General features: G+C 50.2%; 2 protein-coding genes across 2 annotated transcripts in view; both read right to left on the minus strand.

The window, feature by feature from the left end:
- ICE1 (interactor of little elongation complex ELL subunit 1) lies at positions 1–7,573 on the minus strand. The gene is made up of 5 exons (XM_015427085.1): positions 7,419–7,573; positions 4,882–5,072; positions 2,336–2,442; positions 1,791–1,889; positions 1–1,480 (listed from the first exon to the last, which is right to left on the minus strand). Exons 1-5 carry the CDS (start codon positions 7,554–7,556, stop codon positions 1,308–1,310), a joined length of 708 nt encoding a protein of 235 aa, XP_015282571.1. The 5' UTR covers positions 7,557–7,573; the 3' UTR covers positions 1–1,307.
- LOC107123744 (little elongation complex subunit 1-like) overlaps positions 7,556–23,417 on the minus strand; it is a 20,913-nt gene continuing 5,051 nt past the window's right edge. Inside the window, exons 4-9 of the mRNA XM_015427081.1 lie at positions 22,071–22,160; positions 21,911–21,949; positions 19,427–19,800; positions 12,832–17,493; positions 9,935–10,108; positions 7,556–7,579 (exon numbers count right to left, since the gene is read on the minus strand). Of these exons, the coding sequence (XP_015282567.1) occupies positions 7,556–7,579; positions 9,935–10,108; positions 12,832–17,493; positions 19,427–19,654 (5,088 nt within the window). The 5' untranslated portion in view covers positions 19,655–19,800; positions 21,911–21,949; positions 22,071–22,160. The remainder of the gene's footprint in view (positions 7,580–9,934; positions 10,109–12,831; positions 17,494–19,426; positions 19,801–21,910; positions 21,950–22,070; positions 22,161–23,417) is intronic.

Here is a 23,417-nt window from a genome sequence, read left to right on the forward strand (position 1 = left end):
CATATAAAAAAGTCAAAATACAAGCAAAGCTACATTTTAGGTTTCAACAAGGCAAGGTGTCTATTTTCATATCAGTTTCTATGTACAAGTAAAATTCCCCAAGTGGAACAACATGAAATGTGAAACACATTATAGCAATACGCCACCTATAATACACATTCTCACAGAGAAGGAAATCTCTGAATCTGTACATGCAAAGTGACAAATCAAGTCATGCTTGCATTAAACAATCAAAGTGGGCTAGGAGACTAAATCAAGACGGACATGATTTGGTCAAGATTGTGTGCTTTCTGCTTGAGGTTATAGAGGCACACATTAATAATTTTAGGCCCTCGACAGAAAACGGTTTGAGGAAGGCGAAAGCAGTCCGAGGGGCGCGTCACTTCCCCTGGCGTGCAAATGTTTTCCGCCGTAATGTTATTTCAGGTCAAGGAGGTTTCCTTTGATGCAAAAAACCCCTATAAAACTGGCTTCCCACAGGCGAGATCGGGATGAGTATGTATTCCAAGCAGCAGCCCCTCCGCCAACCCGCCTAGATCTCTCTGAGGAAACCAGCGCGTATTTCAACATAGATGGTGAACGAGCAGGCAAGATGGACGCGTTTAAAAAACAGGAAGTCAAGGTTTGACAGCACGCTTGGTGCAAGTTTCATTTGGAGAGCGTTTGGCAGGGTCACCACGAGACCAATTCATCTCAGGAGCCCGGAATTCATAGGGCTCGATCCGGCAATTGCAGAGTGGACGGCGGCGATGGTTGTGGATCTTCCCTACTTCCTCTCCTCCCTCCGCTGCCACGTGGGTTGGGAGGCTGCAGTGGGGAGGAGGAAGGGGGGGTGACATCACCCTTCTTGACGGAAGAGGGGAAAAAATGGGAGTGACTTTCTGCAGATTACCTGCCCAAGTAGCTATTACACGCTGCAGGTCCTGTGACCCAAGGAATAAACTTTACCTTGGTTGGAAATGGATGCCGGGGGGGGGGGGCGATCCTTGCACTGGATCCAACCCTGGAAGACCATTGACAAGGCAGTTCTTATTTGCATAGTTGAGCAATGTTTTTCCCCCTGGTTCAAATCGTGTTCATAGGACCATGCCTCTCTTTTTTTCTTGCTAGAAGACACAGCGCTGCTCAATTGCTGTTTTGGCTTCAGAGCAATGAATGAACATCTCTTGCTTCTTTCTGGCCTCCGAGAAGAGGGGCGGAGAGCTTTTGTTCCTGTACTGCTTTATGCCGCTGCAAGCAAGTTTCTTTCTGACCAGCTCTCCTCTGTGGGGGGGGAGGAAAAGATGCAAAGGATGCCAATGATCAGCCTATTGCTCTAGTAGGCCCCTAACTTCGGTTATGCCGCTGGAGATGGCTGGAGGAAGGCTGTTTCCGCTCGCTGCTTCCCAAGCTCTGATGGCATCTAATATTTCCGACGGACTGCTCGTGCCCAACTCACAGAGTGCGTACGCCGCTGCCAACTGGACACCCCAGGGCACACCTGCAAATGACACCAAGCCAAAGAAATCAGGGAAGTCGCAAACCTGCAGCCAGGCAATACGTTAACGAGTAAGCACAGCCACTAATCTCCTCCGGCATCTGGCCCTTGAGACCCTTGGCTTCTGAAGGCAAACTTAGCCTTCGCTTCCCCTCACAGAAGCCGACCTGTGTGAAAGCGCATCGCTCGGAGCCTCGCTGCCTTGGCCCCAGGTCCGTGAACATCCCGCAATCCCCTTCCAACCCAGAACAATGGCTGGCAGGCATGCCGCCATCCCCGGCACATTAAAATACAGAAACAGGGAAACCGTTACCTTTCTCTTTGGCATGTTGCAAAAAAGCTCCGATAACCGAACTGATATTTTTTACAGCAGGAGAAAAGCCTTCTTTCAGTCCGATTTGGCTGAGGCGACCTTTAAGAAAGCAAAGAAAGGGGTGGAGGGTGAAGGCCCGTTCTCCCCCATGCCTGGGTCGTCCCACTTCAAACCGTGGCTGAGTCAGCAGAACTTCACCCTCCTTTGTAGGAAAGCCCCCCCCCCCATGCCAAACAGGAGATGTCAAGGGGAAGGGCTCCAGTCTCGCCTTTCCCTGCCCTCGGTGGGCTTCTGTTACGTGCCCGAAGGAGCAGTCAGTCGTGTGCTTTTATTCGTTCGGTTTGTGCTGCTGTTGGCTTGTCTTGAAGGTCCCCCCCCCCCCCGCTCTTGCTGTTTGTGCAAACAGATGAAGCGTGTGGATCACAAAGACACGGCTACACGGCAACAGCCAAGGGAGAACCATCATCTTCCTCATAGGGAAACCGAGGCAGGATCCTCAGCCGCCCGGTACCTGCGGAGAAGGGTCTTCAGCGCCACATACTCACCAATCAGCCGGAGCACCGTTGCTACGATTACATCAGAAGGGGAGGAAGCGTTTCCACCGCCCTGCCTGCTCTTTATCCACTTATCCATGATAGGCCAGAGCTCCTTACTGCAGAAGGAAATGGGCAATGAATCCAAGTGTGTGTGTGGGGGGGCTTATGTGCATGCGCACGGGCCCCCGGCTTCCCTTGGGACTTGCATGACTTGCCAGGCTCCCACCAAACGCACTCATGTCCAGTGTTCCCTCTAGGCTGAGTTAGCGTGAGCTAGCTCACAGTTTTTTAGCCTCCGGCTCACACATTTTTGTCTTAGCTCAGGGAGGATGGGGCTCCAGAGCAAACTGATTCATGCAGCAGCCAAATGTCTGGCTCACAACTTTAATGCCAGCAGCTCACAAAGTAGCATTTTTGCTCATGAGACTCCACAGCTTAGCGGGAACATTGCGTCATGTCAAGCACAAAACAAACACCCCCACCCTGCTGCACACCCTGCAGCCATTGCAGTTGTTAGAGAAATGCCTGATTTACAAAAGCACCCACAACAATGGGAAACAACCTATCCGTATTTAAGGGCATAGGAACACACAGGCTTCCGATCATGAATGTTTCGGTTACCCCATCTGCCAGGGACAGGCGACTGGCCCTCCAAGAATTCAGGAGTTGCCCCTGGTCAATTTCCCCCCGAACCGGCCTTGGCCCCCATCGCAGGAACAATCCCGTTCTCATATTGTGCATCTCGTGGAACCAGCGCAGAGGCAGGCAAAAGCCTCTTTGTCTACCCTCCTCTTGCAAACAAACGCCACAACAACGTTTGCCCGTAGGCAAAGGCACAACCCACCGGGCAACCTGAGGTGAGCCACTTCAGGTGCGTCAAGAAAACATTTGGCCGAACTCTCAATGGCCATGCACACGGGCAAGGAGCGGGTCCAAGTGCTTGCGATCTGGAGTGGATGCCTGTTGACTGAGGTCACGCTGCTCTTCCAACACAGAAAGGGCTGGGAGCAGTAGCAGCCAAGGGGCTTTGCGGCAGCTTCTCGGCCAGGAGGGCAGGGCCTCGGGCTCTGGGGACCCCCGCCAGTCCCTGGGCAATCCAGAACAGCGTCAGGGACCAACTTCTAGTGTGGTCAGGGCGCTGAACTGGGACTGTAGTCCCTACATTGTTTTGAAATGGGACCGACGTCTACACTTGCTATATGCTTTTCGCGCCTGTTTGCCAAGTTTGCAAAGTAGTTCGGTGCTACTCTGCAGCTCCCCAACAGAGAGGGCAAAAGAGGCTGTAATTCACGGCTGCCGCACGCAACCCACAGAGAGAGGCAAACGTAGGTCTGCCCCCCCTTTAAGGGATCCCCAGAGCCTTCCCCTCCCACTTCACCCAGTTCCACCTTCTCCCTCTGGTCTCATCCCTACCTGTAAAAGAAGCCGAAACTCCTTTTCAGCCCAAGCTGCAGTCTGAGAGCCAATGGATTAAGAACCAGGAACCCTGGATTCAAGTCCCCAACCTGGCATGAAGCCCACAGGGTGACCCGGGGCCACTCCCGTGAACCCTTAGGTCTGTTCTAACTCACAGGGCTGTTGTGCAAGGATAAAAGGGCAAACTCTGAGCTCCTTGGGAGGAGGGCGGGATAAAAATGTGGCAAGACAGCTCTCCCAGCTGTACCAGTGACAGGCCCAGCCCAAGGGCTTCTGGGGCCCGGAGGCCAGCCAGCAGCACTACGCCAGCCGTGCCACGGGCGCAGACCTGCCATGGCCCAGGTGCCCTCAGAGCCCCAAAACCAGAGGGAGGGAAGCACAGCAGACCTGGCAGCCATCTGCTCTTCCTCGTCTCGCCCCCGGCCACCCAATCTACTGTGGAGCCAGAGGGAGGGAGCGAGGGGAGTGGGGTGGAGCCAGCTGCCGCTAGCTCTTCATCCCTCCCTCCCTCCCTCCCTCCCCCCCTTCTGCGATTGCCCCGGTCCAGTGAGTGAGCTCCATGAATCAACATCTTCTGGTGGTCCCCAGCCCCAGGGATGTCCGTCCAGCCTTGACCCTGGCCCCTGCCTGGTAGAATGAGCTCCCGTATGAGATCAGGGCCCTGCGGGATCTATTACAGTTCCACAGGGGCCTGCAAGACGGAGCTCTTCCACCGAGCTTTCGGTTAAGGCGGCGGGCATCCTTCCCTTCTCCCGGCCAACCCGCAACCAGTGGCCTGGTTCTAATTTGACATCGGGGCACCACTGCTGTATTCAGATGCGACTGACACCCGAACAGGTCATTTTACATGGTAGTTGTGATTTTAAGATCAGTGATTTTTATGTTGTTTTAATTTGCTATTCAAATGATTGTTGAGGATACTGGTGTAAACTGCTCTGAGACTGCTTGCGGGGAGGGTGCTTTGTTAATCAAACAAACAAAGGGTGCCCTGCACCAGTGAAATGGTTTGAGTTGCAACGGGACTCAACAGACGTGCTCACAGACATCTTGAGTATCATCATCAGAACTGCAGGGATCGGGAGCACCAGAAGTCGTCGTCTAGGAGACAAAACACACTGATGGGGGAAAGCTAATGATACCTTATGATATGATCGTGGGTCCAAACCCACTTTTGATGGGAGCACAGCAGATCGATTGCAAACACATATTCCCACATGCTCTCCTGCAGGTCTTCTCCATGTTGATCACTCGCCCGAAATTCCATTTGTGGACACAGCTGGATTGCCATGAGCAAGCTGGAGATCATCATGCCAACATCCACTGGCTGACTCTAGGGGAATGGAACAGGCAGCGTTAGCTTCACCCCTGACAGATTTGTATGTTGGAAGAATTCAGTGGAAGACCTTTTGGAGAACGTTGACCTTGGTTATGCCAAACCAACCGAGCTGGCTTTGGGGGTGGCGATGCATCACTCTACAGCGGACATGCTTCTCTGTATGTATTTTGGAAATCTTTTATAGAAGAAGAAGAAGAAGGAGAAGGAGAAGGAGAAGGAGAAGAGGAGATTGGATTTATCCCCCGCCCTTCACTTGGAGTCTCAGAGCGGTTTACAAACGCTCTTATCAGAACTACGGCTTGCCCAAGGTCATCCAGCCAGGTGCAAGTGGAGGAGTGGGGAATCAAACCCGGTTCTCCCATACTAGAGTCCACGCACTTAACCACTACACCAAACTGGTTTATAGAAACTTGTGTGCAGATAAGCCATGGCTGTAATATTTTTGTTTCTATGCACTATATACCTTCTTTCTCTAAATGAATTACTGGATGTTGAGTTGTGTGTCCCTTCTGTTCTTCTATTCTTTTTTTTTAGAAATAAAAAAAAAAGAAAAGTAAAAAAGAAAAGAAAAGCTTAATTTTTTTGCTAGCAGAATTGCCCAGCGATGACCCAAAGAACAAACTCTGTCTAAACTACATGCAACGGAAATGCTTTTTCTAATTGCTTTCTTCTTTTGAGCAAGACTCATTAAACTTTTAGAACAGAGCCATCCCCACTCCTGTAAGAGTCTATCTTGAAGGTAGACCTTCCCTGCCTCCCCCACATGGAGCCTTTCCCAAATCCATAAAGGGAAGAGAACTTCACAAATAGGTAATGCTCTGTGGGTTTGATGAGCTTTTGGATCCTGTCTGCAATCTCTTTAATTTTCGCCCCCGGCAAGCAACACACCTCTGGGGCCGGGGGGGTCAGGCCTGGACATTCCGTACCCCTCAGCAGGGAGTCACCTATGACCAACCCCTTCCTTTTCCTCCCAGTGTTCTTTCTTCGTATCTCCCTGTCCTCCCCGTCTTCGTTGTGTTTGTGATACTCCCACTGGCAGCGTTCCCATCTCTTCCTCCACCGCAAGAGCCTGGAATCGATCCCTCGGTTCTAATGGCACAGAGTGCCGTCTCGCTCCAAGGAGTCTTCTTAGGGCAGTCAACCTCACTGTTGTCGCTTTGACCGGTCTCTCCTTCCCTATGCAGGACATCCAAGGCCTCTGTTAACGAACTCCTCCCCTTCCCTGATCTCATGGAGAGTCACCATCCTTTCCTCCAGGCTTCGAACCTTCTCCTCTAATCGTCCTGTCAACATGCACTTCTGACAAGCGTAGTCTGTCTTGTCCTCAGGGAGGGAGACAAACAGGGCGCACTCCCCGCAGGTGACCGGGAAGGGTCCGTGAGCCCTTCATCACCACTTTCAGCACTTCAGGAGCTAACGGTCGGGTTAGAACGGATAAGAGGAAGTACTTCTTCACCCAAAGAGTGATTAACACTTGGAATTCACTGCCACAGGAAGTGGTGGCGGCTACAAGCATGGATGGCTTCAAAAGGGAATTAGCTAAGCATATGGAGCAGAGGTCCATCAGTGGCCCCTATTAGCCACAAGGTATCGATAGGGGCTCTGGGGCAAGTGATGCTCTGTCTTCTTGGTGCTTGGGGGGGGGGGTCAACAGTGGGAGGGCTTCTAATGTCCTGGCCCCACTGGTGGACCTCCTGATGGCACTGGTATTTCTGGCCACTGTGTGATAACAGAGTGTTGGACTGGATGGGCCTTTGGCCTGATCCAACATTGGCGACTCCTATGTTCTTATGTTAAGACGGGTGTGATCTCGTGACCTGTTCCTTTAACTAAAAGGAAATGGATCAGGAGCGTTACACCGGTCCAAGTTCACAGTGAGGGAGGAGGGCTTAAGAAAACTGTTAAATACCACGGGCCTATGTACCCAGCAGCAGCAGCTCACTCCGGTTCATTTCCTGTCCAGTGACATCTGCTCTACCGCCCTGGAAAATGGCAAGCCTCGCTTTTTAAACGGAGCATGGGAAATAAGGATTTCAGGATTTATGCTCAGCAGAAAGTAACACGTGATCTCTAGTGTCCCTCTCTCACACATCTGAGAATTACAACAAACGTTGAGTCCAGTGGCACCTTTAAGGCCAACAAAGTTTAATTTCGTGCATGCACACGAAAGCTTATGCCCAGGATGAAACTTTGTCGGTCTTAAAGGTCCCGCTGGATTCAAACTTCGTTCTGTTGCTTCAGAGCAACACGGCCACCCCCACCTGAATCTATCTGAGAATTAGTCTCCGTCCTGCATACGTGCAAAGTAACCAAAGAATAATCCCGCCCAGCCCCCCTTACCTCTTCCCACTTCAGAACAGCCTTCAGGCATTTCAGCACTTGTCCTCTGGCACGCTTTCTGGTGACTAACTGGACAGCTTTGTTGATCACACCTTCGGAAGTGAATATCTCACTCCACATGTTTCCCATAAACAACATTAACTTGGCAGGTTGGGGAAAGTCTGGTGGGGAAGAGAAGAGATCAAAATAGAGAAGCGTGATTCCGAGATGCAAGACGTCCAAGATTATTATTATTTTTCTTTTACAAGATGGATATTTATCTACATGTATATGTAAGATTAGGAGCTGCGGTGGCTCAAGTGGTTAAGACGCTGAACTGCAGGCTGTGGAAGGTCGGTAGTTCAGCCGTTCGAGACCCGAGTGTGCCGCATGACGGAGTGAGCTCCCGTCTCTAGTTCCAGCTCCTGCCAACCTAGCAGTTCGAAAGCAAGACATTGCAAGTAGATAAATAGGTACCACTTCGGTGGGAAGGCAACAGTGTTCCGTGCGCCTTGGTGTTTAGTCATGCCGGCCACATGACCACGGAAACGTCTTCGGACGGCGCTGGCTCTTCGGCTTGGAAACGGAGATGAGCACCGCAACCCTAGAGTCGGATTCGACTGGCTTTCGAGCAAGGGAAACCTTTGCCTTTACCTTCATATGTAAGATCCCCGCCAGGGGATACGTGAGTGAAAGAACCAGGCTGCCAAGGGCTCTCACTGGGTCCTCTGCATTTTCTGCAATAAAACTCAGTGGGCTGCAATGCCCGATTCTAGTTCCAAGACCCCTGGGTCTCAAACAACAGGCTGAGCGCCGGTTGGTTATTATCTTACTAAATAAAAGTAGACACAATGCAAAATTCCAGTTTGGGCCAAATGTGTAGGCCCTGTAACACATGTCAGCCAGGAGGCTACAAAAAGATTCTTCGGCCTACCAACTTGGGGTGGGGAATACGGCCTGCACGGTAAATGTGTCATGAGCTAAAAAAATGTGAACTTGGAAATAAAGTCTTTCCCTAGTCCTCAAAAATAATAAAACCCATAAAAAGCCTTTTCGTAGAATGAAAAGAGGGAATCATTCTAATCGTTTGATACGTGATGCGTCGTTCTACACATTCTTCAACCTTATACTGTTTCCTACCATATCCCAACGAGCACCCCACGGAGGAACTGTGATTATGGCCTAAGGACGCCTTCTGATTCTTCATCTTATTTGGAATTTCACACAGAACTTAACATCTGCAGATCGGGAGGCCCAGGCAACCAACTCCTCCCCAACTCCAGAGGGTGGGGAAATCGCATAGACCAGCCCCTGTGTACAACAAGCCACTCATATGGAGGCCCAGTTTGCATAGTGGAGGTAAAGAACTTGCGCTCCACCATAACGAGTCCAATCATTTCCCAGGCTGAACATCCTCACTGGGGTTGTGAATTCTTCAGGTGGTTGGCAGTTCTCCGAACTAGACATCTGCCCGAAGCAACAGACTGGGGTTGGATTTCATGGACTCATTCCACCAGAGGAAGCACTTGCCTGTGCGAGTGGAATGGATCTGCAAGATCCAATCTGCTGAGGAGGAGATTGGATTTACACCCCGCCCTTCACTCGGAGTCGTAGAGCAGCTTACAAACTCCTTTCCCTTCCCCTCCCCACAACAGACACTCTGTGAGGTAGGTGGGGCTGAGAGAGCTCAGAGAGAACAGAAGAAGAAGGAAAAGGAGGAGGAGGAGGAGGAGGAGCTTGGATTTATACCCCACCCTTCACTCGGAGTCTCAGGGCAGCTTACAAACTCCTTTCCCTTCCCCTCCCCACAACAGACACTCTGTGAGGTAGGTGGGGCTGAGAGAGCTCAGAGAGAACAGAAGAAGAAGGAAAAGGAGGAGGAGGAGGAGGAGGAGCTTGGATTTATACCCCACCCTTCACTCGGAGTCTCAGGGCAGCTTACAAACTCCTTTCCCTTCCCCTCCCCACAACAGACACTCTGTGAGGTAGGTGGGGCTGAGAGAGCTCAGAGAGAACAGAAGAAGAAGGAAAAGGAGGAGGAGGAGGAGGAGGAGCTTGGATTTATACCCCACCCTTCACTCGGAGTCTCAGGGCAGCTTACAAACTCCTTTCCCTTCCCCTCCCCACAACAGACACTCTGTGAGGTAGGTGGGGCTGAGAGAGCTCAGAGAGAACAGAAGAAGAAGGAAAAGGAGGAGGAGGAGGAGGAGGAGCTTGGATTTATACCCCACCCTTCACTCGGAGTCTCAGGGCAGCTTACAAACTCCTTTCCCTTCCCCTCCCCACAACAGACACTCTGTGAGGTAGGTGGGGCTGAGAGAGCTCTTTGGAGAACTGCCCTTGAGAGAACAGCTCTTGTCAGATCTATGGCTTGCCCAAGGTCATCCAGCAGCTACAAGTGGAGGAGTGGGGAATCAAACCCGGTTCTCCCAGAGTCCATGCACTTAACCACTATGCCAAACTGGCTCATCAGATCACAAATTGGAAAATGAAATGCGGAATATGCCTGTTTTAACATTCTGACAACCAAGCCACACCATACCTTCTTTGAGCAGACTGTAGCAAAACAGGCGTGCTCTTTCCAGGTCCCTCAGTTGCCGACATATCCCAACGTACACCCTGCACAGAGACTGAATGTAACTGGGTTCCAAGGATGCCTTTTGATGCTTCAGCTTCTTCAGGATAGCGTGCAAGACTGGCTCAGCTAAGCTCTGTAACCGGTAGAATTATGTTTTTAGCCCTTGCTACTTAAGACATTACCCACGAAAAGACCTTACGATGATTTTTAAGGGCAAGCAATTTTTTTAAAGAGACAATTATTAAATTACAGAAGGACAGATCAGTGCAAGCAAGCAGACTGACGGCATTATAAAGCACAGCCCAAGTGAAAAGCAGCATACAGGTAAGATACATTGCAAAGCTTAAAGTTGACGATCGGTGATTACATAAAACAGCAGGGGCAAATGAAAACACCGTGGCTGATAGCAGCGTCAAGAGCCAGGCATCTTCAGTGAACAAAAACGATTTTATGAGCCACGAAAAGTTACACAGTTAGGAGACCTTACTCCTGCGGGAAGGGAATTCACAGCTCCATAAAGAGGCGAGCTCCTGCCTGGCCCACACAGCTATGGCCCCACTGGCTCACAGTTTGCTGCAATCTTTCCCAAGAGATTGCAGACATCTAAATAAACCCGGGATTTATCAATATATTTCATTCAGAACACGGCACTAGAATGCGGATGAAAATATCCATGCAACAGGGCCATGTATAGAGAAGGTGGGTTTTTCTGCAATCCCAGAACGCCTGGATATAGAAAAAAATCTGGGGGGGGGAGGTTTTTAAAAAAGGTGTTCTTTAGCCCCCCAAAAAACCTCCAATGAAAAATGCTGATGAAATCACATAACACTGGTGCCCAGCTGACTGGAGGACTGGCCAGCGGGAGGGTTCAAAGGCCAAGAAAGGGGCCAGGAGGGCAGATGAGATTCCCCTCCTCCATCGACCTAGCAAGTGCCCCCGGCCTGTCATTAATATTTTCTGCCCCTTCCAACTGTTGTTCAAAGTGGTTTACAACAGTTTGAACACATAAATAAAAGCGATCCACATGAACAGGGCCGGCTCACTCACTAGGCGATCGCCTAGAGTGGGACGGCCCTTAGGGGCACCAAACTGCACCCGGCCCAATCCTCTGGGAGTTTCTTGATTATTTGTGTTTTTCATTCTTCCTAAAATGCATTTATTTTTGAAAATTGGTGGGTGCACGGGGGGGGGGGGGGGGCAGAAGGGATCCTCGCCTAGGGTGCAAAATAAGCTGGAGCCGGCCCTGCACACGAAACAGAAACACGTGACTACTAGCCTAATGAAAACAAACTTTCAGAACACGCATAGGGGATGAATCTCCACTAATCTCCAAACACCTGATTTAAGAAGGGTTCAGTGTTCCTTGATCATGGCCTAACCCAGGGCTTTCTCTGTAGAAAAAGCCCAGCAGGAACTCATTAGCATAACAGGCCACACCCAACAGCAGAAACACATTAGCCTATTAGGCCACACCCATGACACCACAGCTCATTAGCCTATTAGGCCACACCCCACATGTTGCCAGAAGTGCAGTCATCCAACCACACCCACCTTTTGCTTCTTATTCTGTTTACTTTGTTGTCAAAATCCAGGGCCTTTTTTGTAGCAGGAACTCCTTTGCATGTTAGGCCACACACCCCTAATGTAGCCAATCCTAATGAGTGTCTGCTGTTGGGTGTGGCCTATTATGCTAATGAGTTCCTGCCGGGCGTGGCCAACTCAGGAGCCAGCCGGAACTCCCGCTCCTGTGCGTTTCTGCCCCAAAATAGCTCTGGCCTAACCTATTTTCAGAAGCTTCTGCAAATCAAAACTTCCATCCACTTTGCCTTCCCCTGGTGGAAGGTACCATCTCATGAATGCAAGATGCTAACAAAAGAAATTTGCAGGCTCCAACACGGGCTTAGAGCAGTTCTCCCTCCCATGAAGGTTTGTGGGAGACCTAGAGACAATTGTAGGGAAGACCCTTGAGCAGGTGACGGCTACATTCTGCAGCAACCAACACCTAGGCAGACTGAATCCCCCCTGCCTGCGTCAGTTCTTCCTGACATAATTGGATTTGTGCAACTGACTGTACCCCTTGCAAGTGAATCATCCTCTCAAGAAGAGCTGCCGCTTTGCCTTCGTGAAGGTATACGGCATTCCGTTCTGCCCCCCTTCTAATGCCAGTGTGGGGATTAGTGCCTCAATGCACGGATTCTCCCACGCAAGTGAATTCATGTAAAGTGTGAACGAAGATCCCTGTAACCACTGACCTGTGGAACAGACGATCCGTTGCTGGGATTGAGAAGGGGAGCAGAAAGCACGGCATGTTTAAAGGTGAGCCTGAATTCAAGAAACAGGAGGCCCTTTAGGTTAAACACCACAGTGATGTCTGGGACTGAAAGAATAAATAAGGGCAGGGGGACGGGGGGAAGCCATGCAAACCCAAATGCGTCATTCAGATCAGGCAAGAACGATAAACCTCCAGATAGTTAGCTCTTTTACAATTTAAGCATGTCAAAGGCTGCTGCTTTCTAGCTTTGTAGGCAGAAGGGCTCTGATACCATCCTGATGACGTCATCTGTCCCCTTGTTAGATATTAGGGAGAGCACTTATGTTGTATTGAATGTTTTTAAAATGCAGTTTTAATGTTTTATGTATTGGGCATTGGCCCCATCTGTACACCGCCCTGAGTCCGCTCGCGGGGAGGGCGGGTTATAAATTTAAATAAATAATAAATACGCCTCCCCTGGCACTGCTATGGTCCCAACAATGAGTCCAGAAAGCTCTATACTTTGCATTATTGCTTTCTACACTGGTCACAGAACGGGCTGAGGGGGGGGGGGGGGGGGGAGGGAACGACACCATGTCACCGACCTTCTTTGCAATGCCAAATTCATACACAACTTCTTTCTCTTCATCTGTCATTATTGGGATGCTTAATGTACCGCCCACATGGACACGGCTATATATAACAGGGAATAGGTCGAAACAGGACTCGGACATGTTCTCCAGTGCGACCGTCACAGCTCTGTCATCGGGATCCATTTCTTCCGCTGGCGAAATCCAGCTGGAATCGCCCACTGGCAGAATGGCATCCCCATTGCTAAGACAGACCGTTTCACCCGCAGGGCCCTGGGCGCCGGGATCGGCATCTCCAACGGAAAGCTCTTCCTCGCCGGGGTCTGGTTTCGACAACTCGCTATCTAGCCGTAGCCTTTTGGCACTTTTGGGCATAGCTGAGGACGCCGGCATCCTTTTCCCAGCCTTGCCCACGCTGGAGGACAGCGGCTCTGAAAATGAAGTGGTCCCGGTTTTAACAAAAGCAGTGGAGGAAGAAGCAATTTCCTTAAAGCCGCTGATCTGGTGGATGGGCAGCGGGACATTTTTGCCCTCTAAGGCAGACGGCCGACTGAGCTGAATGTTACCTTTGAGGATGTTGAGCGTTAGGGCTCGGGCAGACAGCTTGGGATACATACTGTCCAAAATCTTCACCGAGTTTCCCTGGGGCACGGCTTGAGCGGCACTGCCGGCTGCGGAAGGGGGAAACCGGCCCGGGACCGGAAGGGCGTGTTTCGGAGTGGCGGCACAGAACTGAAGAGGGGAAGACAAAGTCCTCTCACCAACCAACACCTCAGAGGGCGACGGAGTGGCGTGCAGAGCAGCAGGCCGCTTTTGTTTCAGTTTATCCGACAGGGGCGACATCAGAGGAGGGAGGGGAGTTTCACACAGAGGAGAGATTGGTTCATTCAGAGGGGACGGCAAAGAAATCTGGCTCGAGGAGGACGTTATCGGGGAAACGGGCTGAGCACTTCTTGGAGGTGTAGCTATCAAAGGCGGGAGCAAGGGGGGCAAGGGGGCCCCCATCTCTTGCCTAATTTTCCTGAGGGTCTTTGGAAAGTGCTTCACGGGTGTGGAGGTGTCTGCGTTGGCTACAACAGTCTCAGCCAGCGAGTCCTGCCGACTTCTCCTCCTCCCTGCGCGGCTGGGTATTCTCGGGAGGAGCTTGACACAGCCACCTCCCGCTCCCGCCTTTGCCGAAACGTTCATGAACTCTGCCGGTTTGTGTACTTGCTCGGCTCCATCTTGTTCGGGAGGTTCGACGAGCAACTCTGAGTTTTGAGATGTGACTTCCTGCTTTTCAGTGACTACCTGCTTTTCAGTGACTTCCTGCTTTTCAGTGACTTCCTGATTTTCAGTGACTTCCTGCTTTTCAGTGACTTCCTGCTTTTCAGTGACTTCCTGCTTTTCAGTGACTTCCTGCTTTTCAGTGCCAGGATTTTCTGAATCCACTGGTACGGAATCCTCGCTGGTCACAGCAGCAAGAGCTTCCGCATCCTTTTTAGTGCGGTATTCTTTCTTAAGGGGCGTGCCGGTGCCGCCATCAAGATGGTGGGATGTTAAATGGTGTTGTGCTGTCTTTGAGCTCCGCCCCGAAGCAGCAGAGGCCCTCTCTTGCTTGGCGCTCAAAGTTGAGCCTGCCGCGGAGGGCTCCGTACTGGTATTGCTGGGCTCCGTCTCAGACGAAAGTATGCCACCGTTCGCCTCCAGATCACTGGCAGACAATTTCCCGGAGGCAGGTTGCCTGTGATCCGCCTCTGCCCTGTTTGTCAGAGCAACACTTCTACCCGCTTCCTTCTCGTCCGGTACAGAGGCTTCCAGTGCCGAGGAGCCCTTTTCACGGCTCCACGGTGCTGCATATGAGTGCTCCGCGATCTCTGCGGGGGCCTCTTCAGCCCAGGAGTCACCGCTGTGTGCCTGCTCATCCTTCGGAGAGGCATCCTCTGCAAGACGCAACAGCTCGTGCACGCCGGAAGAAACGATCACGTTGTCTGGTACATCTGCCTGGTCATTCTGGACAGTACCCACTTCCTCGTTGGATGCCAGGAGCCTTGAATGCTTCTTCGTGGGATTCACTTTTCTGAGAGGATAGTCTTCTTCTGACGAACTGGAGGCAGAGACGTCCAGCACCGTGACAGCATCGTCTGGGGTCTTAGCCCCGTCAGCCTCTCTGGAACTCGCCTCCCTGCTCAATGTTTTATCAGTTTCTTCAGACACGGCTTCATTAAGAGGCTGTCCTAAAGTACAGTTTTCCGAGGGACTCCCTAGTACCTCACTGGAAGTAGTAATAAGCCCCCTGTCATTGCTTACAAGGTCTGAGTTGACTGAAGGAGTGTGCACTGCGCTAGCACTGTTTGGAGAGGGTGCTTCAAGAAGTTCTCTACTATTTATTTCCTCACAACATCCTTTGACGTCAACCAGTGCCCGGGTTTCACAGCTGGCTGACCGTTCCCCAGCTCTTTTGACTTCTACCTCACCTGGATCATTGTGACGGCTTTCTGCGGAATGTTCCCCATCCGCTTCTTTACCCATTAAGCGTTCTCTGTCATTACAGTGATCGGTGTGATCAGCTCTGGTCGAAGGAGCCATAAATGAAGGGTCAGAAGTTTGTCCATTTGCAGTCACATCACGACCTGGGCCCTTTCCGCCAAAAGACAATGCTGTAGAAGGCTCTAAACTAACGGCAAGCACGACGGGGCTGACTGCTTGGGGAGCTGCATTTTCTGCCTGTGACGCGTCTTGCATCAACTGGGCTGAACCTCCATCAGGATCCACTTCCAGTATAGCCTCATTTGTTACACAGCACTCAATCATCTCCGTGTCTTCCGCAGAGCTCTTCCTTGGCTTAGGTGAGATGCACTTGTCATTCGGTATCGTCATCTCTTGAGATGGTGCAGCAGTTGGTGAACTTCCAGTTATCAAACAGGACTGCACAGGTCGCTCAAGCACAATCCCTGAAGAGGTTCCCTTTTCACATTCCACTGCTGTACACAGCCCTGTAGTTCCCACCGTGGCGATTTCCAAAGGTTCACCACCACCCTCCCCAAGTCTTTCTGATGTCAAACATTTATCCTTCGTTGTAACCCCAAATGACTGAATGCTATTTGAAATGTTATGTTTTACAGGCATAGACTCCAACTTATCATATGGATTGTCAAACGGCTCCAGTTCTGGCGCATTTCTCGTGACGTACTCCAATTCAGGGGCTGCCTGGTTCGTTCGCACAGGTTCCTCAGGTTGCGACAAACCATCTTTGGCGACAGACACTTGGGTTGGTAACACAGGAACAGTCATATTGCCTGACTCCTCTTGTAACGATCGACTAGAATCTTTTCTGTCAAGGTGGTCTTCCAGATGGAGGCAACCTTTTGTTAGGACCAGTGATGGCGCTTCCTCTAAGATGCGTCCGGCCATTCCATCTTTGCTTACAATACTTTCAACTTCCGTTTTTAGCTGATCGCCCTCTTCGTTTTTAGAAGCAGAAGGTGCAGTGCTGCATTCATTCCTGGTCTGAACCATTTCACTGGAGCCACACAGTGAATTCTCCCATCCATTGGCTGCCTGTGTATTATTACGCTTTGGTCTCAAAGCATCAGCACTGCTCAGTTCAGCCTTTTCATTTGTGCCATGCTCGCTACCTTTGCAACATCCATCTATGTTGCTGCCATTTTCTTCTGCCCAGTGCCTCTTGATGGATACGCCAGAGGCACAAACATCTTTTCCCACGGCCGGCATGAGCGCAGCATCAGCATGCTCGTGCTGGACCCGATCGATGTGACCATCTGTTTCAGAATGACATCTAAAACTGCCAAGATTTGTTCCTCTGTCTGTGGACTCTGGTTCACCATTACGCCACGCACACGGCTCTTCTGCGCTGTTTTGCTCAGAGGCTGTATGTTCGGAAAGAGGTCCTGCTCTTCCCAAATCAGATTCCACTTGGATGTCCTCGGAGCCCTCTTTCGTCACTGCCACTCTGAACACATTACTGGGGCCATCTCTGTCAGGAGCTACCAGGGCGTTTTCAGTAGCTAAGGCAGGCTCTTCAGTTTCCTGTGGGTTGCTACCGTTTTGAGTTGCAGGCTGATCGCCTTCTATAAGAGGAGACACGGATGCTTCTACTGTTCCCGTGAGGTCTCCCTTCTTCTCTTCTTTTATTACGTCACTAGACTCATTTAGCGCTCGTTCAAAGCGACTTGTAGCCACTTCCTGCAAAGGTCTTGGTTCAACTATTTTCTCTTGTTCCTGAAGGCACTCAACAGACATCAAGTCACACGCAGAAGTCTTGTTTTCTGTTTTTGTCACAGCGGCCGTACTTTTGGCAACGTTTTCTGTGCTGTGAAATGCTATTTCTGGGTTCCTTTCCATAAACTCACAGTTTCCTTCTAGATGCTTCTCTCCACCCTTAAATTTGGCACCTGTCCTACTAAGCAGTCCTGATTTTGCCAGAGGGTCAGAACGTAGCACTGACTTGTTATGCTCTAAGACTGCTGGTCTTCCAGGTAACTCACAAGGATCACTGCGTTCATTATTTACAACAGCAGGGTCATATTCGCTCAGTGGTTCTGCTGGGTTCTTTCTGGACGCCGTGTAAGCATCTGGTGCACTCTGATCATGGTTTTCTAAAATGTCTTCAACTTTTTGAGCCTCCTGGTCCATTTCTTCATCACTGGAATCTGTTAGTTCTCCAAATAACATGCCCTTAAAGAGATAAAAGAGAATAGTTGGTAAGGTGATATACATTTACACAGTATATAGACAAAATTACTGTAATGACTGTATTACCAACTACTAGTCATGGTTACTGAAAAAGAAATCCGTAAGTGAATACGCACTGAAACCACAACTCAGGTCTAATTCTCATTGGAGTTATAAACCTTCAATGCGTACATGTTTCAGTGTTGCGTGGGTTAAGGTGCCGCTTGTTTCGGATTTTGGCAATAACCCCATTTCTCATTTTTGAGATCTCTGGTACTTTTGTACCTGCTTGTCTATGTTTTTAGACGTTTGTCTTCCTTTTTTCATACCTTTTCTCAGGGCAACATGCCCCACAAGACAGAGACCTCAGGAATTGTGGGAAGCAGAAACAAACTTTGACCTATAAGCTGCTGCTCTCTCCACCGCCACAGTGACTGCTTCTGACTTATAGGTAAAGGTAAAGGTTCCCTTGCTCAAAAGCCAGTCGAATCCGACTCTAGGGTTGCGGTGCTCATCTCCGTTTCCAAGCCGAAGAGCCAGCGCTGTCCGAAGACGTTTCCGTGGTCATGCGGCCGGCATGACTAAACACCGAGGTGCACGGAACGCTGTTACCTTCCCACCGAAGTGGTCCCTATTTATCTACTTGCAATTTCTTGCTTTCGAACTGCTAGGTTGGCAGGAGCTGGAACTAGAGACAGGAGCTCACCCTGTCTTGCGGCACCCGGGTCTTGAACCGCTGAACTACTGACCTTCCACAGCCTGCAGTTCAGCGTCTTAACCACTTGAGCCACCGCAGCTCTTTCTGACTTATACCCCAACACATTCCGTAGAAATACTGTAGAAGTGGCTCCAACGCGGCTAGCAATCAAAACCCATGTTATCCAATCAATACAAGGCAATCAGAAGTAAAGGCCGCATCCCATGATTCCCAAATCCGTACTACCTGCAGGTTCCGACGGACTGCAGGCTACAACTCTGCTCGGCCAGGGCTGAATGCGTGACCCAGCCTAAGGTCCCCCTCCAGTAAGAGGGGACTGGAAGAGTCACCAGAGGAAGGCTTCGAACTGGGCTGAGTGAAGTGGTAAGATACAGGCCAATAAAACACCAGAAGTTTGGAATACAATTCACTTTTCCTCAAGTGCGTGCTGGTTCAGGATGGTCTTGGTTCCCAAAGCAAGCACAAAGTCCAAGCAATGGAACACCTTCTACTAGGACCAACCAAAAGGCACAGAGCATTGCACAAGACCTGAGCTACTAGGTCAGGCTAGATGTTGCAAAATTCAGAAAGGTTAGAATGGCGTAAAGGAGATTTCCCCCCCCTGCAGAATGCCCACGCAGTGTTACATGTCAACTTCTTATCTGAAGAAGTGAGCAGTGACTCACGGAAGCTCATCCCCTGCCACAACTTTTGTTAATCTTCAAGGTGCAACGGGACTCTTGCTCTTTTCTAATGTCAGCTTGGTTGGTCCTGACACAAAGTGTCAGAAACAACATTCTGACCCTGGTTTTGGATTCTGCCTGGACCTGCAGGGCTGCATAACTTTCTCTGCTTGGAAAAGACCAAACCAAGCTGGCCTGCCGAAACTTTCCAGAGACAAGGCCCATGACGAGGGCTCCACCACCAAGAACGAGACGTTTAGACAGTGCCGGCACTCGCAGAAGGGTCTGCCTGATGGCTTAAGTGCCCAGTGTTGCACTCTATTAAAGTCAATGTACTTAGAGGGGTGTAACTCTGTTTCGAACTGCACTGCGAGTCACCACCATTTACGGGTGTCTCCAATGGATCCTACACTTAATTCGAGTACTTAAACAGTTTTGCTTAGAAACTCACTAGATGCAGGAACACCTCTGCCGTCTCCCAGTCGCAGCCGGCTTGCTGCAGTTTATAAGAACCACCTCCCTCACAACATTACGTCGCGGCTTTGTTGGAACTTACTGGGATAGTGGCAGGTGAAAACTGTATGGGAGACAGGAGGCGAGGAAGGGGCCTAACCCACTTCAAAATCTCTGCCAGATCTTCACCAGCTTCTTCTGGCTCCTTGCTGAGAAGACTGAGGCTGCTTGCTGATGGCTCTGTCCGTATGTCGAGACCTGGAGACTGGCCTCGGGAAGCCGCGCCATCGTTGGTGCGGGCCTCGGACGTTTCCATGGCCTCATTTCCCATCTGGCCAACATGCCCGGCAGGCCTGCTGTCCAACTTTATCTGCAAGGACGTCAAAGAAGTTTGCGTTGTACAGGTTTCTGGTGAAGAACAACGAGAAGGCCACTTTCCTCGAGCTCTCTTGGGTTTTGGAGGGTTCTGCACCGCTTCTATGGGACAGAAAGATTACCTACAGTTTAGTTTAATTCTGAGTTTTTCTCCCACCTGAAAACTGAGGGTAACAAAAAGCCCAGGCTTGCCAAACTGGATTGTTACTCCTGACCAAAACGCTTGCTCTAGTCTAGGGGGTCCCCCCATCCTTTCTGAGCCTGTGGGTAGCTGGGGGATTCTGAGGGGGAGTGGTATGCAGATATGCAGAATTAGAAAAGACACCTTTAGACATTTATCTGCTATTTTGACCTATTTGTTGCTTTACAACTGTTGACCTTATAACCTTAGCTCGTTATTTACTTCTGGCTTTGCATATCTTAAACATCATGTGACATGTTAATTTTCTGTTAAGTCCCTGTCTATAAGTTTAGAACCTTACCTACCATTCCAATGTATTTGAAAAAGTGTGCCTTGCACACGGAAGCTCACACCTTGAATAAACCTTTGTTGGTCTTAAAGGTGCCGCTGGACTCTAAATTTGTTCTACGAACATATATACTTATGTCCCATTGTACCAATGAAAGGACAAAAAAGAGAAAAGGGGAAAAAACTGAACCTAAAACCTAGAATTCAGAACCTTAAAAGGTTAGTCAAGAATAGAAGAGGGCCAACTCTAAAAATCTAATTATGAAACATACAAAACTATACATGTATTTATTCAACACAAATTAAAATAACAAACAAGGGCCCATTCATACCTCATATACAAATATAGAAACCCCCCCCCCAAAAAAAACAAAAAAACGGAGGACCCCTGGCAAACCGGGAGGTCTGGCAACCCTAGTCGTGGTACTGAAACCCACAGCACTACAGGGAAAAATGCTTAAATCCATAGTGCTGATATGCTCCAAAGTTAACCTGAAACGGCCTCCCCTGCACAGCTAGTTCCCCCAGGTTAGACAGCAATGGGATGCTGAGCTGCTCTGGCAGGAAATGCATCAGTCAGTTCACAGATCACACTGCAAGCAACAGCCAATTGGATTGTGGTTCTCAATGGATTGTAGGGGCAAGCAGAATAGCCCAGAAAAATCCCACCAGGGATAGGACAGGAGTTTTAAGATGGGGAAGGGAGAACCCTTCCTTCAGACAATAATTTAAGGAGGATGGAGAGACAGAGGAAAGCTGGAGACTATGAGATAGAAGAAGAAGAAGAGAAGAAGAGATTGGATTTATACCCCGCCCTTCACTTGGAGTCTCAGAGCGGCTTACAAACTCCTTTCCCTTCCCTTCCCCACAACAGACACCCTGTGAGGTAGGTGGGGCTGAGAGAGCTCTTGACAGAAACTGCTCTTTTTCAAGAACAGCTCTTATCAGAACTATGGCTTGCCCAAGGTCATCCAGCAGCTGCAAGTGGAGGAGTTGGGAATCAAACCTGGTTCTCCCAGATTAGAGTCCACGCACTTAACCACTACACCAAACTGGCTCTACAAAGAGAAGGGTTTTCTTTGCCTGCTAAGAGGCATGAGCTGTAAGAACGGCTGTAGCCAAGTTCTGATGCACACTTCTGGTCTTTTCAACAGGGGGAAAGTTCACATTTAGGGCAAGAGGATGAATTTAGTCCATGCATAAACACTGACTTGTTCAGTATCCTCCTCATTTTGTACCAAGTAACTTTTACCTGTTTGGTAAAAGCAATTCGTTCTTTTTACACATCAGCATGGTTTGCCTGCACCTTATGCAAAGATCTCCCTTGGCCCATGCAAACAAGGAACAAGGGACCCTTTACGGAGATATGCGACAGCCAAGGGGCACACGCTCAACTGCCCCACTTCCTTTTATGCTTGGAAGAAACTGGGAACTACCCCTCAAAAGGACAGGAGAGTTTAACGGTAGCGCTGCCCCAGCCTAAGCTCACTGATTTCACAGGATTGCGCCAGAAATCCCATCAAAGCAGCAGCACCCTTCTGAACTCTAGTGGCGAGCACGGGGAAAGCAACTGAAAAAGCCCTTTCTTCATTTTGTGAGAGAGTCAGGCTGGAAGACGAGACTTCCTTATCAGTCCCATGACGCTCCCCCACAGCTAGTGGATACGAATGTATTTGGCCTCTTGCATTTGAACTATATCCATATGGAAACTCTACTGAAATGCATCACTCTCAAGGTACTTACTTGTTTTCCCACGGGGTCCTGGATGATTGTGAACACCGGCTGTTAGAGAAGGGAAAGAAAATGTTTAGCGCCGCTTTAGTTTTCTCGGAGGAGAACGAGCAGCAGGCAAGGAAGGATCTGCTGCCCAGGGAACTCTGGGCTGCAATATACTTGAGCTCACCTAAAGAGCCCTCCCTTCTGCTGATGGGGCCTTTCCCCGTGGAACTGTCGATACACAGCCAAAGCTCCTCCAGCAGCAGTTTGATTTTTTCTGCCAGAAACAAAAACAGGAGTGTTTAAGAAATAGCTAGAAAGCTGGAATCTGGTACCCACAGAGTCCTGTGCCACCATGAGTCGGAAGGAGGGTGTATGTTAGCGGATAGAATTTCTATTCCTCTCCCTCAAACGCAGAGCTGGAAGGGTACCCAAAAGCCCAGATACACACGGGCCACGCGCTCACACAGCCTGTCTACTTCATGTATGCCCCACCTTTCTGCCCAAAACTGCTTACAGTGTTCTCCTCTCCTCCATGAGTTCAAGACACCCCCAGTTTTTGTTGTTGTTCAGTCGCACAGTCAAGTCCGACTCTCCGCGACCCCATGGACCAGATCTCGCCAGGCCTTCCTGTCTTCTGCCGTCCTCTGAAGTTGGCTCAATTTCATGTTCGTTGCATCGATGACACTGTCTGACCATCTCATCCTTTGCCGTCCCCGTCTTCTTTGACCTTCAATCTTTCCCAGCATCAGGGTCTTCTCCAGGGAGTGCTCCCTTCTCATTGGGTGGCCAAAGTATTTGAGCCTCAGTTTCATTATCTGGCCTTCCAGGGACCAGTCAGGGTTGACAAAACCACAGATGGATTGCGATCCAAAGGCTGCCCCTTTCCACTGATGGAAGGCACTCCAGAAAGCAGGAGGGACATTTTCTGCCCACCACCCACCCTCCCCTCCTCCGCTCCCCACTCCCGAAATGCTGCTCCTGGGAGATAGAGACCCCTCAGGAAAAGCAGGAGGGAGAGGATTGAGTGTCTGCAATTGGGAGAGAACTGGCAAAAAGCACCCCCTCCCCTCCCGCTGACAGAGAAGAACATTTGGCTCCAACCCATTCTCGGGATAAGAGTGGTGTTACACCCCCTCGCACATGGGTCTACACCTGCAGATGGACTTCTGCACACATGTGTGCATTTATATACACACGTGCATGAGATGCTCCCCCTACCTGAGGGACCGCCTTTCTCCATATGTTCCCCCAAGGGCACTATGGTCGGGGAGTCGTCATCTCCTGGAAATTCCAGGCCCGAGAGACGTTAAATTTGCAGTGACCAGAGCCAGGGCATTTTCGGTGGCAGCTCCTACCTGGTGGAAGGAGCTCCCGGAGGAGATCCAGGCCCTGCGGGACCTTTCTCAGTTCCGCAGGGCCTGCAAGACGGAGCTCTTCCGCCAGGCCTTTGAGTAGGAGCCGCCGCCACTATTATTCCACCTTTGCCATCTATGCACCGTCTTACTATTACCATGATTGTCTGGATCCCACT

This window comes from Gekko japonicus, unplaced genomic scaffold (assembly GCF_001447785.1).
Source record: "Gekko japonicus isolate JY-2015 unplaced genomic scaffold, Gekko_japonicus_V1.1 scaffold458, whole genome shotgun sequence".
In the NCBI taxonomy this organism is placed as follows: domain Eukaryota; kingdom Metazoa; phylum Chordata; class Lepidosauria; order Squamata; family Gekkonidae; genus Gekko; species Gekko japonicus.